The following is a 17,101-nucleotide window of genomic DNA, read 5'->3' on the forward strand; positions in this document are numbered from 1 at the left end:
GCATTACCTGCAGGGGGCTGGGTGGCATTACCTACAGGGAGCTGTGTGGCATTACCTACAGGGGGCTGGGTGGCATTATCTGCCGGGGCTGGGTGGCATTATCTGCAGGGGCTGGGTGGCATTACCTGCAGGGGGCTGTGTGGCATTACCTACAGGGGGCTGGGTGGCATTACCTGCAGGGGGCTGTGTGGCATTACCTACAGGGGGCTGTGTGGCATTACCTACCAGGGGGGCTGTGGCATTATCTACAGAGGGCTGTGTGTGACAACAAATTTAAATTAAATTCATCCGATTTTAAAACGGACAGGGAAAAAAACGGATGCAAAACGGTTCAAAATCGGCCGTTAAAAACGGCAACACGGCCCGGAACAGAATCGGAACGTATGCAAAATGGCCGGGAAAAAAGCAGACACTCGGACCCTATCGTGTGAACAGGGGGACTGTGTGTGGAGCTATCTACTGGGAGGCTGTGTGTGGAGCTATCTACAGGGGTGCTGTGTGTGGCGCTATCTACAGGGGGCTGTGTGTGGCGCTAGCTACAGGGGGCTGTGTGTGGAGCTATCTACAGGGGGCTGTGTCTGGCGCTATCTACAGAGGATGTATCTGACGCTATGTACAGGGGGCTGTGTGTGGAGCTATGTACAGGGGGGCTGTGTCTGGAGCTATCTACAGGGGGCTGTGTGTGGCGCTATCTACAGGGGGCTGTGTCTGACGCTATCTACAGGGGGCTGTGTCTGACACTATCTACAGGGGGTTGTGTGTGGAGCTATCTACAGGGGGGCTGTATCTGGAGCTATCTACAGGGGGCTGTGTGTGGAGCTATCTACAGGGGGGCTGTGTGTGGAGCTATCTAGAGGGGGCTTTGTATGGAGCTATCTACAGGGGGGCTGTGTCTGGCACTATCTACAGGGGGGCTGTATCTGGAGCTATCTACAGTCATCCACCACAGGGTCTCCCTCTTGACTTTCATTGTTCTCAGCCTTTTGCTTTGTCCTGCAGCTGCTGCCGCCGTGATGAGCAAATGTTATACCCAAGATAGGAAAAGTAACATAAAGACGACATAACCGGATCCATAATATCTGTGATATCCAGACAGTCTAGAGATACGCAGTGAGAATGTGCGCTTCTTATTTTCAGAAGGTTCTGGCTGTGATTTGATGTGCTTATGTGGGATATTGGGCGTGGTTAGGGGGCGTGGCTTAAAATGTCCCTCTTTTCCGAATTCAAAAGTTGGGAGGTATGCTACAGAGTTAGCTTAAGCGCTTAAGCCATAAGCCCCCCCCCCCAGTCACAGTCACAGCCACAGCCACAGCCACAGCCACAGCGCACTCCTGCCCTGATTCAGTCTAAAGTGGCTTCTGTTAAATGTCAGGTTACTGCGCTTTTTTATGAGATGAATAATGTGATCCGGAGGAGCGTTTAGCCACAGAGCAGCGAGCTCACAGCTTATGTACTCATAATTCAGCTTTCCCCCTTCCCCATAGAGTGCCACCTAGGGGGTGATGAATCGTGATACTTGTTTGAGTGATGAGTATGAGGAATTTTTGCTCAGCTCTTGGCAGCAGAGGTAGCACACTGGTAAAATTCTCTGCTAATAAACTAGAGTCGTCAGGAACATGCAGGTTCTATCCCCAGGATAGCTACCATGCTGTCATTCTCCTATGTGACCTAAAGTTTATTTTATTGAAAATCCGACTACCCCTATTTTTAAAGAGGTGATAAATGTGTTCTGGTGTGACTGCGGTGCAGCGGGCTCACAGCTTGCGTGATCTGAGTTGAGTGCAGGGATCACTTCTAGGTCAATGTGGGTCCTAATCCCCGTGTTGTTCTCCTGGTGACCTTGGGCAGCTTCCCAAATTGCCACCTATAGATTATGATACCTGTTTGGATGATGAGTATATTGATGAAATCTGCAATAATCTACTATATAAATACAGCTGTCTGGAAAAAGATGCAGCAAAAAAATCTAATTGCAGTGCCTCCAGACCACTACAGTACTCTTTTGGACAAAACCACATCAGGATTCGAACCAGGGTCTGCACAGAAAATACTGGCCGCTTACACACTACTTAAGCACCAGACCACCTGTTCAGGTTGTTCTCTGGCCTTTCTTATTGGCCCCATAAGACCAAATGTAATCGTCAATTCCAGCAGGAACAAGAACATGTCATCTATGGAAGAATTTGCAGCCACCTCTCAACTGCAGTGCTAGCGCACTGGTAAAGTTCTCTGCTGATAAATTAGAGGAGTTGGGGAAATGCAGGTTCTAGCCCGAGGATCTCCTCCTTGTGTCTCCAGCCTTTCACCAGTGTAGGTTCACAAGGTGGGAGATTCTCTTAAAAGAGAAATCCATGGCCTGTTGAGTGTCAAGAATGTGACAAAATTGTTGGAATTTTGTCACAGGCAGCAAGTTTGTATAAGTAAGAATAACACCATCTACCACACAAGCAGCAAGCTTTGAACTCAGGTGCACAGACTAACACTCTAGTGTTCCTGAACTCAGCACTTAATCCCCAAGCCACTCCAGTCACAGCGCTGTCATGCCCCAATGTGATCTAATGTTTGTCTTGTTGAAAGTCAAATTACCCCTTTTTTTAAAGAGGTGATAAATGTGCTATTGTGCAATTGTGCAATTATGTAATTGTGTAATTGTGTAATTGTGTAATTGTGTAATTGTGTAATTGTGTATCTGCTGTCCAGCTGGCTCACAGCTTGTGTGTTCTGAGTTGGGTGCAATGATCACTACTATACAATGTGGGTTCTAATCCCCATGTTGTTCTCTTGGTGACCTTGGGGTGCTTCCCCCTTTCCCAAGGTGCCACCTATGGAGTAATGGGTTATGATAGCTGTTTGAGTGATAAGAATATTGTTGTAAAATTTTTGTTAAGTACAGTCGTCTTGAAAAATAGACAACTGTACAACCAACATTCCTCATATAAGTAACTTTCTTACATACCACACATCAGGGTTTGAACCAGGGTCTGCACAGAAGACACTCACTCTTTAGACACTGTATAAAGGACCTCATCACCAGCTCAGGTTGATCTATAGACTTTCTTATTATCCACAAAAGACCAAATGTAATCACTTCCAGCAGGAAGAAAAACATGTCATCTTTGGAAGAAATTGTGGCCAGCTCCTGACAGCAGAGGTAGCGCACTTGTAAAGTTCTCCGCTGATATATTAGAGTCAGAAACATGCAGGTTCTATCCCCTGGGTCTCTGCCCTGTGTCTCCTCCTTGAAAGCCATTCCCCAGTGTAGGTTTGCAAGTATTCTGTGATTCAGTCTAAAGTGATTTCTGTTGAATGTCAGGTTACTGCACTTTTTTATGAGATGAATAATGTGATCTGGTGGAGACGTTGAGCCACTGAGCAGTGAGCTCACAGCTTATGTGCTCAAAATTCAGCTTTCCCCCTTTCCTGTAAGGCACCACCTATAGGCTGACAAAACATGATACTTCTTTAAATGATCTGTATATTGCTGAAATGTGCAATAATCTACTATAGTCTGGAAAAAGAGACAGCTGTATGAGTAACATTCTTCATATAAAGAATTTTCTTCATTTAAGCAACATACTCATTGTACTGCCCACACACCACACAGCAAAGTACATTTTAGATAACACCACATTATCAGGATTTGAACCAGGATCTGCACAGAAGACACCCACTGTTTAGGCACTTCATAAAGGACCTCACCACCAGCTCAGGCTAATTGCTGTGCTTTTTTATTATCCCCATAAGACCAAATGTAATTGTCAATTCCAGCAGGAAGAAAAACGTGTCATCTTTGGAAGAAACTGTGACTAGCTCTTGACAGCAGAGGTAGCACACTGGTAAAGTTCTCTGCTGATAAATTATAGGAGTGAGAAACATGTGGGATCCCCAGGGTCTTCTTGTGTCTCCAGACTTTCTCCAGTGCAGGTTCACAAGACGAGGGATTTTTTTTAAAAGAGAAATATGTTTACATATTTATCGTCAGCCGCTTGCGAAATTGTTCGAAAAGCTTTGTCACCTTCAAGTCCTGGCAGCAAAGTTGGATGAGTTAGGACAACACCATCTACCACACAAGATGCATGCAGGAAGCTCTGAACACAGGTATACAGGCTACCTCCGTAGCAAACGTAGCCTAAGTACTTAAGCCCCAAGCCACTTCTCTGTCGTATACCAAATGGATCGAAAGTTTCTCTTGTTGAAAGTCTGATGACCCTTTTTTTTATTTTTAACCTCTTTTATTTTATAAAAGAGGTGAAAAATGGGGCCTGGTAAAGCTGCTGTCCAGCTAGCTCACAGCTTGAGTGGTCTGAACTGAGTGCAACGTTCACTTCTATTTCATTGTGGGTTCTAATCCCCACGTTGGTTTCCTGGTGACTTTGTGCTGCTTTCCCAAAGTGACACCTATGGATTATGAGACCTGTTTGAGTGATGAGTATGTTGCTGAAATTTGCCATATTTTATATAAGTACAACTGTCTCAAAAAAGAGCCAGCTGTATAACTAACTTTCTCATGCAGCAACATACTTATTGCACTGCCTTAACACCACTAAGCAAGGCACTCTTTTTGAACAAAGCCACACATCAAGATTTGAACCAGGGTCAACACAGAAGCTACTCACTGGTTAGACACTTCTTAAGCACCAGACCACCTGCTCAGGCTAATGGCTAGTCTTTCTTGTTATCCCCATAAGACCAAATGTAGATGTCACAGCCAGCAGGATAAGAACATGTCATCTTTGGAAGAAATTGCAGCCAGCTCCTGACAACAGAGGTAGCGCACTGGTAAAGTTCTCTGCTGATAAATTAGAGTCAGAAACATGCAGGTTCTATCCCCTGGATCTCTGCCTTGTGTCTCCTACTTGAAAGCCTTTCCCCAGTGTAGGTTCACAAGGCGAGGTATTCCGTGATCCAGTCTAAAGTGACTTCTGTTGACTTGTCAGGTTATTGCGCTTTTTTATGATGTGATCTGGTGGAGACGTTGAGCCACTGAGCAGCGAGCTCACAGCTTATGTGCTCAAAAATCAGCTTTTCCCCTTTCCCATAAGGCACCACCTATGGGCTGACAAAACGTGATACTTCTTTAAATGATGAGTATATTGCCTGAAATCTGCAATTATGTAGTGTAAAAGTAAGCTGGTCCAGCTGCATAGGTAACTTTCTGATTGTAGCAACATTCCCACCACACTGCCCAGGTATCCCTTTGGTCAAGGCCACACATCAGGATTTAAACCAGGGTCTGCACAGAAGACACTCACTAGTTAGACATCACTCAACCTCCACACCACCAGCTCAGGTTGATCTCTGGATTTTCTTATTGTTCCCATAAAACCAAATGTAAATGTCACTTTCAGCAGGAATAAGAACATGACATCTTTGGAGGAATTTGTGGCCACCTCTCAACAGCAGAGGTAGCACACTGGTAAAGTTCTCTGCTGATAAATTAAAGGAGTCAGGAACATGCAGGTTCTATCCCCAGGATAGCTGCCATGCCCTTGTGTAATCTAAAGTTTCTTTTGTTGGAAGTCCAATTACCCCTTTCTTTAAAGAGGTGATAAATGTGCTGTTGTGTAGTTGCGTTGCAGCTGGCTCGCAGCTTGTGTGATCTGAGTTGAGCAGAGGGATCACGTCTATGCCAATGTGGGTTCTAACTTCCATGTTGGCCTCCTGGTGACCTTGGGCAGCTCACCCCCCTTTCCCAAAGTGCCACCTATGGAGTGATGGATTATGATACCTGTTTGACTGATGTGTATATTGCTGAAATCTGTAATAATCTACTATATAAATACAGCTGCCTCGAAAAAGAGACAGCTGTATAAGTAACTTTCTTTATATCCGTAACCTTCTTATGCAGCAACATACTCATTGCGCTGCCTCCACACCACCATAACTAGCACCCAGCAAAGTACCTTTTAAAGAAGGCCACACACCAGGATTTGAACCAGGGTCTGCACAGAAGACACTCACTGTTAGACCACCAGCTCAGGTCAGTCTCTGGCCTAAAAACCCTATACCTCGGTCATTAAGGGGTTAGGCACAGGCAGCGAGCTTGCATAAGTAAGGCGATTGCCATCTACCACACAAGCGGTATGCCACAAGCTTCAAACCCAGGCACATGGGCTAACACCGTAGTGCTCCTGAACTCAGCACTTAAGCCTCTAGCCCCCCAGTCACAGCGCTCTCATGCCCCGATGCGGTCGAAAGTGACTTCTGTTGACAGTCAGATTACTGCAATTTTCTTATGAGGTGAAGAATGTGATCTGGTGGGGCCGTCGTCTTGCAACTTATGTGTTCAGACACAACAGTAAATGCCACTAGCACCTTATTAGTAAAATGCTTGATTCCCGGCAGCTGAGAAAGATATTCACAGGACTGAAGGCAGAAGGGGAAATCATGTCTCCACAGGAGCGCTTCTTTACATGATGTAGGAGTCTCAATATAAATCAAGTGGAAAAATAAATGAGAAAATCAAATTATAAAGATGTGATATTATTTTAAAAGACTATTTTGACGCAGCGATTTTACAACAAGAACAGTTTTATTATTTCGACATGGAAAGAAACCAAACAACAGGAGGCAAGATGATCATTTTGGGCACAACTTCAAGGAGCAAAGCTCATTTAACCCCTTCCATTCACAGTCATTTTGTTTTCATTTTTTCTTCTCCTCCTTCCAAAAGCCATAACTTTTTAAATTTTCTGTCAATAAAGCCGTATGAGGTCCAGTTTTTTTGCGGGACGAGTTGTAGTTTTTCACGGCACCATATAATGTAGTGGGAAACTGTAGAAAAATTCTTTATGGGGTGCAATAGGAAAAAGACAGCGATTCTTCAATCTTTTGAGGGTTTTGTTTTTACGGCTCTTACTGTACGGTAAAAAACGGGATGTTAACTTTATTCTACCGGTCAATACGATTACAGCGATAACAACTTTATATCGTTTTATTTATGTTTTACTACTTTTACAAGGAAGAAACTAATTGTTAAAAATAACATTTGTGAGCCAGAACTTTTTTCATTTTCCGTCGATTGAGCGGTGTAAGGGCTTAAGTTTTGCGGGGCGACCTGTAGTTTCTAATGGTCATTTAAGGCTACATGAGACTTTTGAACACTTTTTATTTAATATTTTTTGTGGGCTATACCGTATATATCGGCGTACAAGACGACTTTTTACACCCTTAAAAAAATGTCAAAAGTGTGGGGTCGTCTTATATGCCGGATATTGTCTACATTAGGGATGCACGTTGCAGCCGCACAGCTCAGTATAGTAACACATGAATGTATGGGAGCGCGGCTGCGGCTGTGTAATTCAGCCACAGCCCCGCTCCTGAGTCATGATAAGTTCGCGGGGTCAGGATGATGCAATGCGGCCAGCGCTGCACTAATGAGCGGCGGCACTGGAGACAGAACATGGCGGGCGCGCTACAAAACACCCCCATGTTCTGTCTTCAGTGCCTGAACTGCCGCTCATTAGTGCAGCGCCGGCCGCATCACCTCATGCTGACCGCGCGCGCACTTCCTGTCAGGAGCGGGGCAATGGCTGTATTACACAGCCGCAGCCCCGCTCTATAACGGCGGAGATCAGAGAAACCGCTCATCTCCGCCGTTATTCCCCTGAATGCTGCGATCACAGCTGACTGCAGCATTCAGGGGAAAGTGAGAAGGGGGGATGCCCCTGGATCGCGTCACAGGGAATTCCTGTGACGCGATTGAGGGCCATACCATATATGGGCAGACAGCCCAGGGTCTATTGACGGACCCCAGGGCTGTCTTACCATATTTCATGTTGTTAGGACATACCCAAGTATGTCCTAACAACTGCCTGTGTATTATCCGTCCACAGGTTAATGTACTGGCACATATCTGATATATGTCAGTACATTAAAGTTTAAAAATAAAGTAAAAACAAAGTATTGTTAAATTTTAAAAAAAAGACACCTTCACCTTTTTTACAATAAACATTAAAATAAGTCTCAATACATAAAATACACACATTCAGTAATGGCGCGGACAACAATGTTTTTGCATCATTTATGATGTGTACGCTGTAAAAAAATGAAATAAACACGGCTTTCATTCACTTATTAATGTGAGGCGCGATGAATTTACACTCCATGTTCCTCACATTAATAGTAATTAACCCCATCATGTACCTCGCACATTAACCCAATATGACTGAGAAACATGATGGGATTAATTACTATTAATGTGAGGCGCGTTCAAAATTCATCACACGTCGCGCCTCACATCAGAAAACTGAAGAATTTTTTTTTTATTACTGTTGGCAAAAGTATCGAAATTGGTATCGAAATCGCAATACTAAACGAAGTATCGGTATCGAAGTCCAAATTCTGGTATCGTGACATCCCTAGTCTACATATTGTCTACACACAGGTTGTGTGTTACCTTGTGAGCCTGCAGTCCGGTACACAGGCTCCCGGGATGCACGGAATCTGCCACGGATCTGAGGGAAGCCGGTATTAGCCGCCAGGGAACATCTCTGTAAGATCCTCTGGCCCGCCCTTTCCTCTCATTCCCTGCCTCTCAGATCTCGCGCGATGAAGCAGCCTATCTGCGCATGCGCGAGTTCAAAGAGACAGAGAGTCCTGGGTCCTGCCGCCGATGGCCATAGTGAAGCGCTCCTGCACGAAATGGTGAGTATATCTTAAATTCTATATTTTAAGGGTAAAAGTTGGGGGTCGTCTTATACGCCCAGTCGTCTTATACGCCGACATATACGGTAGATAAAAAACAAATAGATAAAAAAAACAAAAAGACAAATTGAAGATGAAATTACTATTTAAAGGGGTTGTCCACCTGTGAAAAACAATTATACAACACATTATACATATGTAATGAAGTATCTTTGAAACGATAAGTATATTACAAAGGTGTAGATGTCTCCTACTACGGAGTAGTGTTTCGTGACTCTGCCAGCATCGTAAATCTTCTCTCCTGCTGTTTTTCATTCTGTACTTCCGGACGAGCTCCTCTTCCGGTCTTCTGCTCGAACGGTGCGTCCCCTGTGATGTCTCTGTCGTGGGCTCTTCGATCGACGTCTCCGTGAACTTGCGCGTTTCAAATGTTGTTTTTTTTACAATTACGCATGCGCAGTAAAAATAAAATGTATTGCGCCTGCGCATTCAAAGCAATAGATCAACTTTGCAGGCAAAATAAATTTGATTTTACAGCGTATGCGTGATTGTAAAAAAAACAAACATTTGAAACGCGCAGGTGCAAGTTCGCAAAGACATCGATGGGAAGAGCCCGCGGCAGGGACGTCACAATTGACGCACCTTTCGAGCAGAAGCCCGGAAGAGGAACTCGTCCGGAAGTACTGAATGAAGAAAAACAGCAGGAGAGATTTACGATGCTGGCAGAGTCACGTGACACTACTCCGTAGTGGGAGACATCTACACCTTTGAAACGGTGAGTATATTACAAAGATGCAATACATTATACATATGTAATGAAGTATAATTGTGGACAACCCCTTTAAGGTATCAATTGTTAAAAAAAAAAATAATAATTACCATGAGCGCCAACTATGGTGCTTATTTGGTAATCTAGGGTATTTTCACTGGTGACTGTGATGAAGTTGTTTGAAGAGGAGGAAATTCAAAAGAATATGAGGGGTGATCTCAGGTGGCGTACTTGCCTACAGCTTTTTATCATTTTGATACAGCGTAAGACCCGTGTGCAAGAACAGATTATGGGCCCGATGCTACTAAAAGTGAAGTGATCTTCATAAAACATCTCCGTTATCCCGCTGTCGCAAAACCTTCATCGGTGCGCCAAATTTTTGTCTACTATGCAATTTATTACAGCTAAAAACATAATATACCAACGCATACCGGCCCGGAGTGTGCCAGAAGGACACCATTTTGGCATGATATGTGCAAGTAGATGTAAACGATCGTGGTGTGGTCTGTCGGAGTCAGCTTTTTAGTTAGACTCTGTTTAAAAATCACATAATTGTATATAAAGTGGTTATAGCTGTAAATTACTAGGTAGGACGATTACATTCTTCAGAGTTTTGAGTTATACACCTTAAAAAGTGAGTGTACTCTCACACCGTATGTAGAATTCCTATTTTTTTTTATGACGGGTTACATTTTTTACATTTTTGGTCTCCAGTTTTGATGATTTTGTGAAAGTATACGAATGTACACATAGGCATAAGCAACGTGAGCTTTGCATAGATTTTATTTTTAGGAAGTGTTGTGCGTCTTAGGTTCTGTTTAAGTCAAAATTTTCATTAAAAATTGCGTAAAAGTCCATAAAAGTCAAATTTTTATACCGTGATACAAAATTGCTTGTGAGTGCCAAATGGCATTTAGACAATGTGCCGGATGCCTAGAAAATATATGGGGGTTTAGTGTGATTTTTTCTTATTTTATAATTCAGGCTTTTTGTACAAGTCAAAAGTTGTCCGGCTACCAGAGGTGAAAAGTTATATGAAACCACAGGCTACAAATGGGTTAAAGGGGTATTCCTAGAATCAAACATGAATACCCATCCACAGAGTCCACATATTCAATGTACCCCTCACTGCGGTCGAGACCCGCATTCTAACGATTATTGGGGGGTCCCAGCAGCAGTGCCCCCAGCAATCGGGATGTGTATACCTTGTGGATAGGTGATTATTTGTGATTCTGGTACAACCAGGTTGCTTCTTTTCCAGAAATACCACTACACATGGGCAAACCCTTCTTCCAATCTCACACACCCCCTTCAAGTATTTGGTTTGATATATGGATTTGCTTTCAAATTTAGCCAAGTAGTATGTCTAATTATTTATTGGTATTTTTCACGTTATTTTATCGAATACCTATGATAAAAAAATAAAAAATAATATAACAGACTGTAAAAAAACGAAAAACTATTTCTAATTTTGCTAACATAAAGAATATATTTTACAATGTGTTGGGAAAAGTGGGTAAGCATAAGACTAAGGCTATGTTGACACCTGCATCGGTGTGTTCCGTTGTTCTGCTCTGTCAGAGGAGCAGAACAAGGGAATAATGGAAGAAACGGTTCTGTTGCACAACGTATACGGCTTTAATGGGTCCGCTCGGCTTTCCTTTGGAATGTCTGTGATTTTTCCAGAGACAATATTGCCGCATGCTGCGCTATTGTCTCTGGTAGTCCCAGTCGGATTTGTGACGCAGGCCCCTAACAGAGCCTCCAAAGCAGGTGTGAACGAGGCCTTAGCTTGGTGTTTGAACTATTCAAGTACTAGACTGGGTAATATTGATACTCTTCCAGTTCTGCTATAAGTCTCTGACTGTGAGGGGGATGGGAGTGAATGGGAGCAGAGGAGTATCCCGATGGTCTATACCAAGGTTCAGGAGGCAGAACATGTGGGGAAGTTTCATGGGAGAAGGGACCTGGTGCCTGAGATGGTGGATGAGTGTTGGAAGAGGGAGCCACAAATCTAGCCATGACATCCATCATAGCCGTCCAACATTCCATTTTCTTGGGAGTCGGCATCTCTTTCATCAAAGGGAGGAGACTCTTCAGAAAAAGCATGTCACTGTCCTCGTCATCCCACAATTGCCTCATAATCATCTCCTGCTGAGACATCATCTCATTTAAGTGACGAGACCGTTCTTCGTTCATTTCGGTAAGACGATGCAACACCGATTCCATAAACTCAGCCTCTTCCCTTCTCCTCTTCCTGCTCCGCTTGGATCCCCTCTCAGATCCCCTCCCTGTGTCATGCCTGGGTGATATCACAGGGCATGCAATGGTGGGCAGTTGTGATGGGCCAGCAGGGGATAGCTCTGCCTCCTCAGAAGAGGTCTCATAAGTCCCTAGTCCACGTTGAACTGACTCGGAGTCCCTGAGATTTTTTGACATCCTGGATCCCCACCTTGTTTGTCTCCGTATTGCTAAAATGTAAAACATCATTATTTAAAATGAAAAATAAAAAAATATTTAAATAAAAAGTGTCACTGTAGTAAACAATTCAGATTTAAACCCTGGTGCTACTGCCACACAAAACCAGAAGTGAATCTATAAGGAAGAAGTAGAACGCTTTCCTTGCAATCTAAAGTGTTTCTAAACTTTTAAAGTCTTTCGACATGTCAGAAGTTTTGATCGGTGGGGGTCCGAGCACTGAGACTCCTGCCGATCACTAAAAGAAAATCGGCAGAAGTCCTCCGGTAGCACGGGAACTAAGGGATTTATGCCGGGCACAGTTCCCTTAGTTCACATCAGGAGCCGGAAGTGACCGCCAGTCTGCACAGCCAGTCATAGATGAATGGACATTACGACTGGAGCGTTGTATTCCCAAGTTAGATGAGGCTATGTTTTTTATTCTTTTTGGGCCAAACTTTGATCGTACCCTTTAAGTGGTGCCTCATAGTTATTTTTATATTTGATCTCTAGTGTCTGTATGTTCACCGTTCTCTCCTAAGTTCCTGGCATTACTCTAAAAAATGTACAAGAAACGTATCCTCTGGGGGAAATGGGGTAGCAACGAATTTTAAATTCCCTGGAAATAACCTGTTCTTGGAGTACCAAGATATTCAAACATTTTAACAAAACCAATAGTCCAGTCTTGTTTACATCTGATCAATAGGTCACAACTGCATGTCACTCGGACAATAGAAGTTGAGAATGACGAGGCCAATATAAAACTCTGTTCCCCACATCTACTCATGCCATACGGTGTCTCTCCTTTCTAGGAACTTCTTCTAACAAGGTATCACGGCATGGAAGATGGTCTCCTTATCCAGCACATTATGTGATCAAAATGTGTTGTGTGAACCTGGACCTAATGTTTAGGTTGATGCGACACTTTTTGGATAGCGCAATATAAGTGGTCAATCGATGTACGAACACTAAAATATAGCCTCTGAAATGTATAAATGACGCTTTACGTGTTATGTGTCAAAAAAACTTAAAAAATCTTGAAATATCTCCCCAGCGAACAGAGTTTTTGCATGCAACTTTTCCACAATAACCAGAGAGGATCATGGTTATCAGACATTAGGTCTTCCTACTAGTAGTGTCCCTAATGTTAAAGAGGACCTGTCACTAGGTCATTCAAGATACGCTGGTTAATAGACCTGAATAGTGTGGTGTCCCCGATTTTTTCCTGGACCCCCATTCCAGAGATACGGCCCACTGTTATGTTGGCTCCCTATATACTAGTTTGCTGTAGTTATCCAACAGGGCGTGAACTACCCTCAAGTTGCCTCGCACTGATTTGACAGCAAATTAGCATATAGGGAGCCAACACAACAGCGGGTCATATCTATGGAACGGGGGTACAGGAAAAAAAAAAGATAAGCCGCTGGAATCGGGGACACAGCGCTATTCAGGTCTGTTAACCAGTTCAACTTACATGACCTAGTGATAGGTCCTCTTTGAGGAATAATGAAGTCCGCTTATGGGATGGGAGCATCAGAGATAGTAATTATCCACTGTAGAATAGTCATGGAAAAAAACCAAATAGTTTCTGTACATAAAGTTTACTCACCAGTAACATTATTTATAGGCGCTTCTTCCTGCCAAGTATTCAATCTTGTATCTCCTCCTTTATCGTCAAAATCTCTGTATAACATTATATGGTCTCCAGGGTCTGTAAATGCAGGTGAAATTAAAGCCCCCTGTATGTACCTATTACACGGGCCGATATGGGCCGTGTAAACGAGTGCCGATCAACCAACTGTCGCTCGTTTGCTCCTTTCATAAGGAGCTACGTATGGGGACGAGCGATCATTACTACGATCACTCGTCCCCATACATTTTTATCATGTCGGCAGTGCATCGTTCTTTACACCGGGAGATGTGCTGCCGACAACGATCATATTTTCTGCAGCATAAATGATACGATCAGCCGATGATTGAGCGTTTGCTCGTTCATTGGCTGATCGTTGTGTTGTTTACAGAATGGTGGGGAACAAGTGATCATATGAACGCTCGTTTGCCAAATAATTGGCCCGTGTAAATGGGCCTTTAGGGCGTGCGTGTGTGTGGGAAGAGGGTGGGGTGAGTGGAGGCGGATTGGAGACTTCTGAACTGAGATGTAATAGAGTGGGGGGTAGGACAGTAATACTTCTAGTTTGGAAGGACACATTCATATGACTAATAACAGAGAAGTATAATTGGAACTGTTGTTTTTGTGATGCCCTCTACTGGCCAGACAGATAACGAAGGATGAAGACCAAGAAGAACATGTCTACCGTATTTAGTAGTTCCTACTGACCTGTAATGATATCTTCAGGAATCTCTTCTTCTTTGATCTTCACACACATCACATCCTCCTTTTTAAGTTTTACATTTCTCGGAACATCAACCTGAATGGTGTAGAAAATAATATAATTAAATAAATAGTCAAAATCTACAGGTATAACTTCTGATATCGTTCCATCTACCTGAAGATCTTGCGTTGGGTCACCGGGATGTTCCTGCTTACACTGAACGTGGTCCATAAGTGCTCAGAATCGAAACTCACTTCCAAATACTAAGGCTCTAGATCAAAGAAAGTCACCTGGGTAAATGAGATTCCCCAAATTCAATTTAGTATAGTCCCGGTTGGGCCAAAGTTGATCTGGGCATAAAAGCTGGCATCACAATGGGCAGACGGACACTTTTTACGGATTTAAATAACTAACGGCTATCTTTAAAGGGTTAAATAGATTCTGCCACTAATCTCACACGGTGTATTAAAATGGATGCGACCAGTTATACGTTTTACGTTTTTGCAGTCAAGGTTTACCTTGAGAAAATTGGTGTAGATAAAATAACGTAAAGAAAACCAATGCAACCCTCTGGTGACGGGATCGGAGGTGAACCAGCTTTCCCAGAGTCCTGAATGTCCCGCTTCTGCATTAGTCAGATTGACTTGTCGAGCCGTACAGGAGAGCTTGGTTATAGAAGGAATAATGGCAGCCAGTCACCCAGCATTCACACAAACAGATAAAACTAAGAAATGACTTCACCGCAGATAACAACCCAAAGTAGACATCTCTGCGTTATACATTGTGGATTCCTGGGAACCACAGCATGAAATGAAGACCTGTTCTTACCTGGACATCTGGGAGTAACAATCTCCATGACGTGTCTAGAATAGAGCTGCTCCTGGCCCGTCTGATGACATCAGAGTCACGTGAGAGAGGTCACATGACTTGTTTTTTATTTCCTTCCTCGCTATGCTATGGCTGCAATGTAAACTTCAGCACGTGGTGGGGGGAGGACTGATTCTATAGGGAGGGGGAGGACGTATTCTACAAGGAGGGAAAGGACTGATTCTAAAGGGAGGGGGAGGACTGGTTCTAAAGGGAGGGGGGAGGACTGGTTCTAAAGGGAGAGGGAGGACTGATTCTAAAGGGAGAGGGAGGACTGATTCTAAAGGGAGGGGGAGGACGGATTCTAAAGGGAGGGGCAGGACTGATTCTAAAGGGAGGGGGGAGGACTGGTTCTAAAGGGAGAGGGAGGACTGGTTCTTTAGGGAGAGGGAGGACTGGTTCTAAAGGGAGAGGGAGGACTGGTTCTAAAGGGAGAGGGAGGACTGGTTCTAAAGGGAGAGGGAGGACTGGTTCTAAAGGGAGAGGGAGGACTGGTTCTAAAGGGAGAGGGAGGACTGGTTCTAAAGAGAGGGGGAGGACTGGTTCTAAAGAGAGGGGGAGGACTGGTTCTAAAGGGAGGGGGAGGACTGGTTCTAAAGGGAGATGGAGGACTGGGGGAGGGGGAGGGTACCCTTTCCACAAGTAATCTGGTGGTGGTGCTGTAGGGAGTTGTCTTGTGCTGCACAGAGGATGAGGGACACAAGTTTCATTGTGAAATCGTTCATGTTTTTCAGCGTCTTTCACGCTTCTTTTTACAAGACTGACATCTTCTGCAGCAATCTATTGATCAGTTCCAAAATAGAAAAGCAAGATAGAACAGAGGCATTTTAGGGGGACTGTTATTGTCTCTATGATTTCTGCTTTGACTAGATGTCTTTTATCTACTACCCTAGATGTAGGTTTATTATATCTGGCCGAATTTCCTAGTTACGCCCCTGTCTGGCCAATTATATCTATTTTTCTCTATCCATTGGAAGCTACTTGTTCTCTGTCATTAACACATATGTAGTAGAAATACAGGAGGAAAAAACGGGATACACGGCGCTGCTTAATGTAATTTAATAACGGAGAATGCTACGCGTTTCGATACCGGACCGGCATCTTCATCAGGCATATCAAGAGGATAGTACAGAACCACATATATATACACAAATGTACAAAATGGAAAGCAAGTTCATTGGGCCAGTTCAGACCAGCCTCCTGGCCAAAAAAACGCCAAAACCAGCAGGTCAAAGTTCAGCAATGTCAAAAAAGTCAAAAACACAGTAAACAATAAAAATGGGGTGAATAAAAGTCACAAATAGGTTGCTAACAGATAATAATTGACATTAAAGGCCACATTTAGTACAGTTAATAAATGAACATAATGATCCGTTCAGTCAAAGAACGACAGGGAATTGCTGCACTTAATACAAACATTATATTGTTCATAAAAGTATTTTATATGTAATATGTGGAAGGGATAGATGATCTGACGTTGTAAAGGAGATGGTGAGATAATACGATGTCAAAAACAGTACGAGATCTTAATACAGCGCATAGTGGCGCGTTGTCATGGTAACCGTAAACACAGACAAACCGAAAGAGAAGGGAAACTATGTTGGAACGCATAGTGAAGCGCAAAGCGCGCAGGGGGGAAGTTTTACACAAAGGCAAATGGGCCAGTCTTCGTTTTTAATCAGTCATAGCTGACAAAATAGAAGCAGCAGGATATATGTTTATTATAAGTTTAAAAAAACTACTATTATTATCTGTTAGCAACCTATTTGTGACTTTTATTCACCCCATTTTTATTGTTTACTGTGTTTTTGACTTTTTTGATATTGCTGAACTTTGACCTGCTGGTTTTGGCGGTTTTTTGGCCAGGAGGCTGGTCTGAACTGGCCCAATGAACTTGCTTTCCATTTTGTACATTTGTGTATATATATGTGGTTCTGTACTATCCTCTTGATATGCCTGATGAAGATGCCGGTCCGGTATCGAAACGCGTAGCATTCTCCGTTATTAATTACATTAAGCAGCGCCGTGT

The 17,101-nt window shown here is 43.5% G+C and overlaps 1 protein-coding gene across 2 annotated transcripts; it reads right to left on the minus strand.

Moving 5' to 3' along the window:
* Positions 1 to 10,180: 10,180 nt before the first annotated feature.
* LOC142663449 (uncharacterized) lies at positions 10,181 to 15,650 on the minus strand. 2 transcript variants are annotated; one of them, XM_075842110.1, is made up of 5 exons: positions 15,034 to 15,647; positions 14,380 to 14,476; positions 14,211 to 14,301; positions 13,482 to 13,583; positions 10,181 to 11,886 (listed from the first exon to the last, which is right to left on the minus strand). In XM_075842110.1, exons 2-5 carry the CDS (start codon positions 14,434 to 14,436, stop codon positions 11,231 to 11,233), a joined length of 906 nt encoding a protein of 301 aa, XP_075698225.1. In that variant the 5' UTR covers positions 14,437 to 14,476; positions 15,034 to 15,647; the 3' UTR covers positions 10,181 to 11,230. The 2 variants fall into 2 exon arrangements, with proteins under 2 accessions (XP_075698225.1, XP_075698227.1); XM_075842112.1 differs by lacking the exon at positions 13,482 to 13,583 and having other exon boundaries at positions 15,034 to 15,650.
* Between the last annotated feature and the right edge of the window lie 1,451 nt (positions 15,651 to 17,101).

The sequence above is a fragment of the Rhinoderma darwinii genome, chromosome 11 (assembly GCF_050947455.1).
Source record: "Rhinoderma darwinii isolate aRhiDar2 chromosome 11, aRhiDar2.hap1, whole genome shotgun sequence".
Classification (NCBI taxonomy): Eukaryota; Metazoa; Chordata; class Amphibia; order Anura; family Rhinodermatidae; genus Rhinoderma; species Rhinoderma darwinii.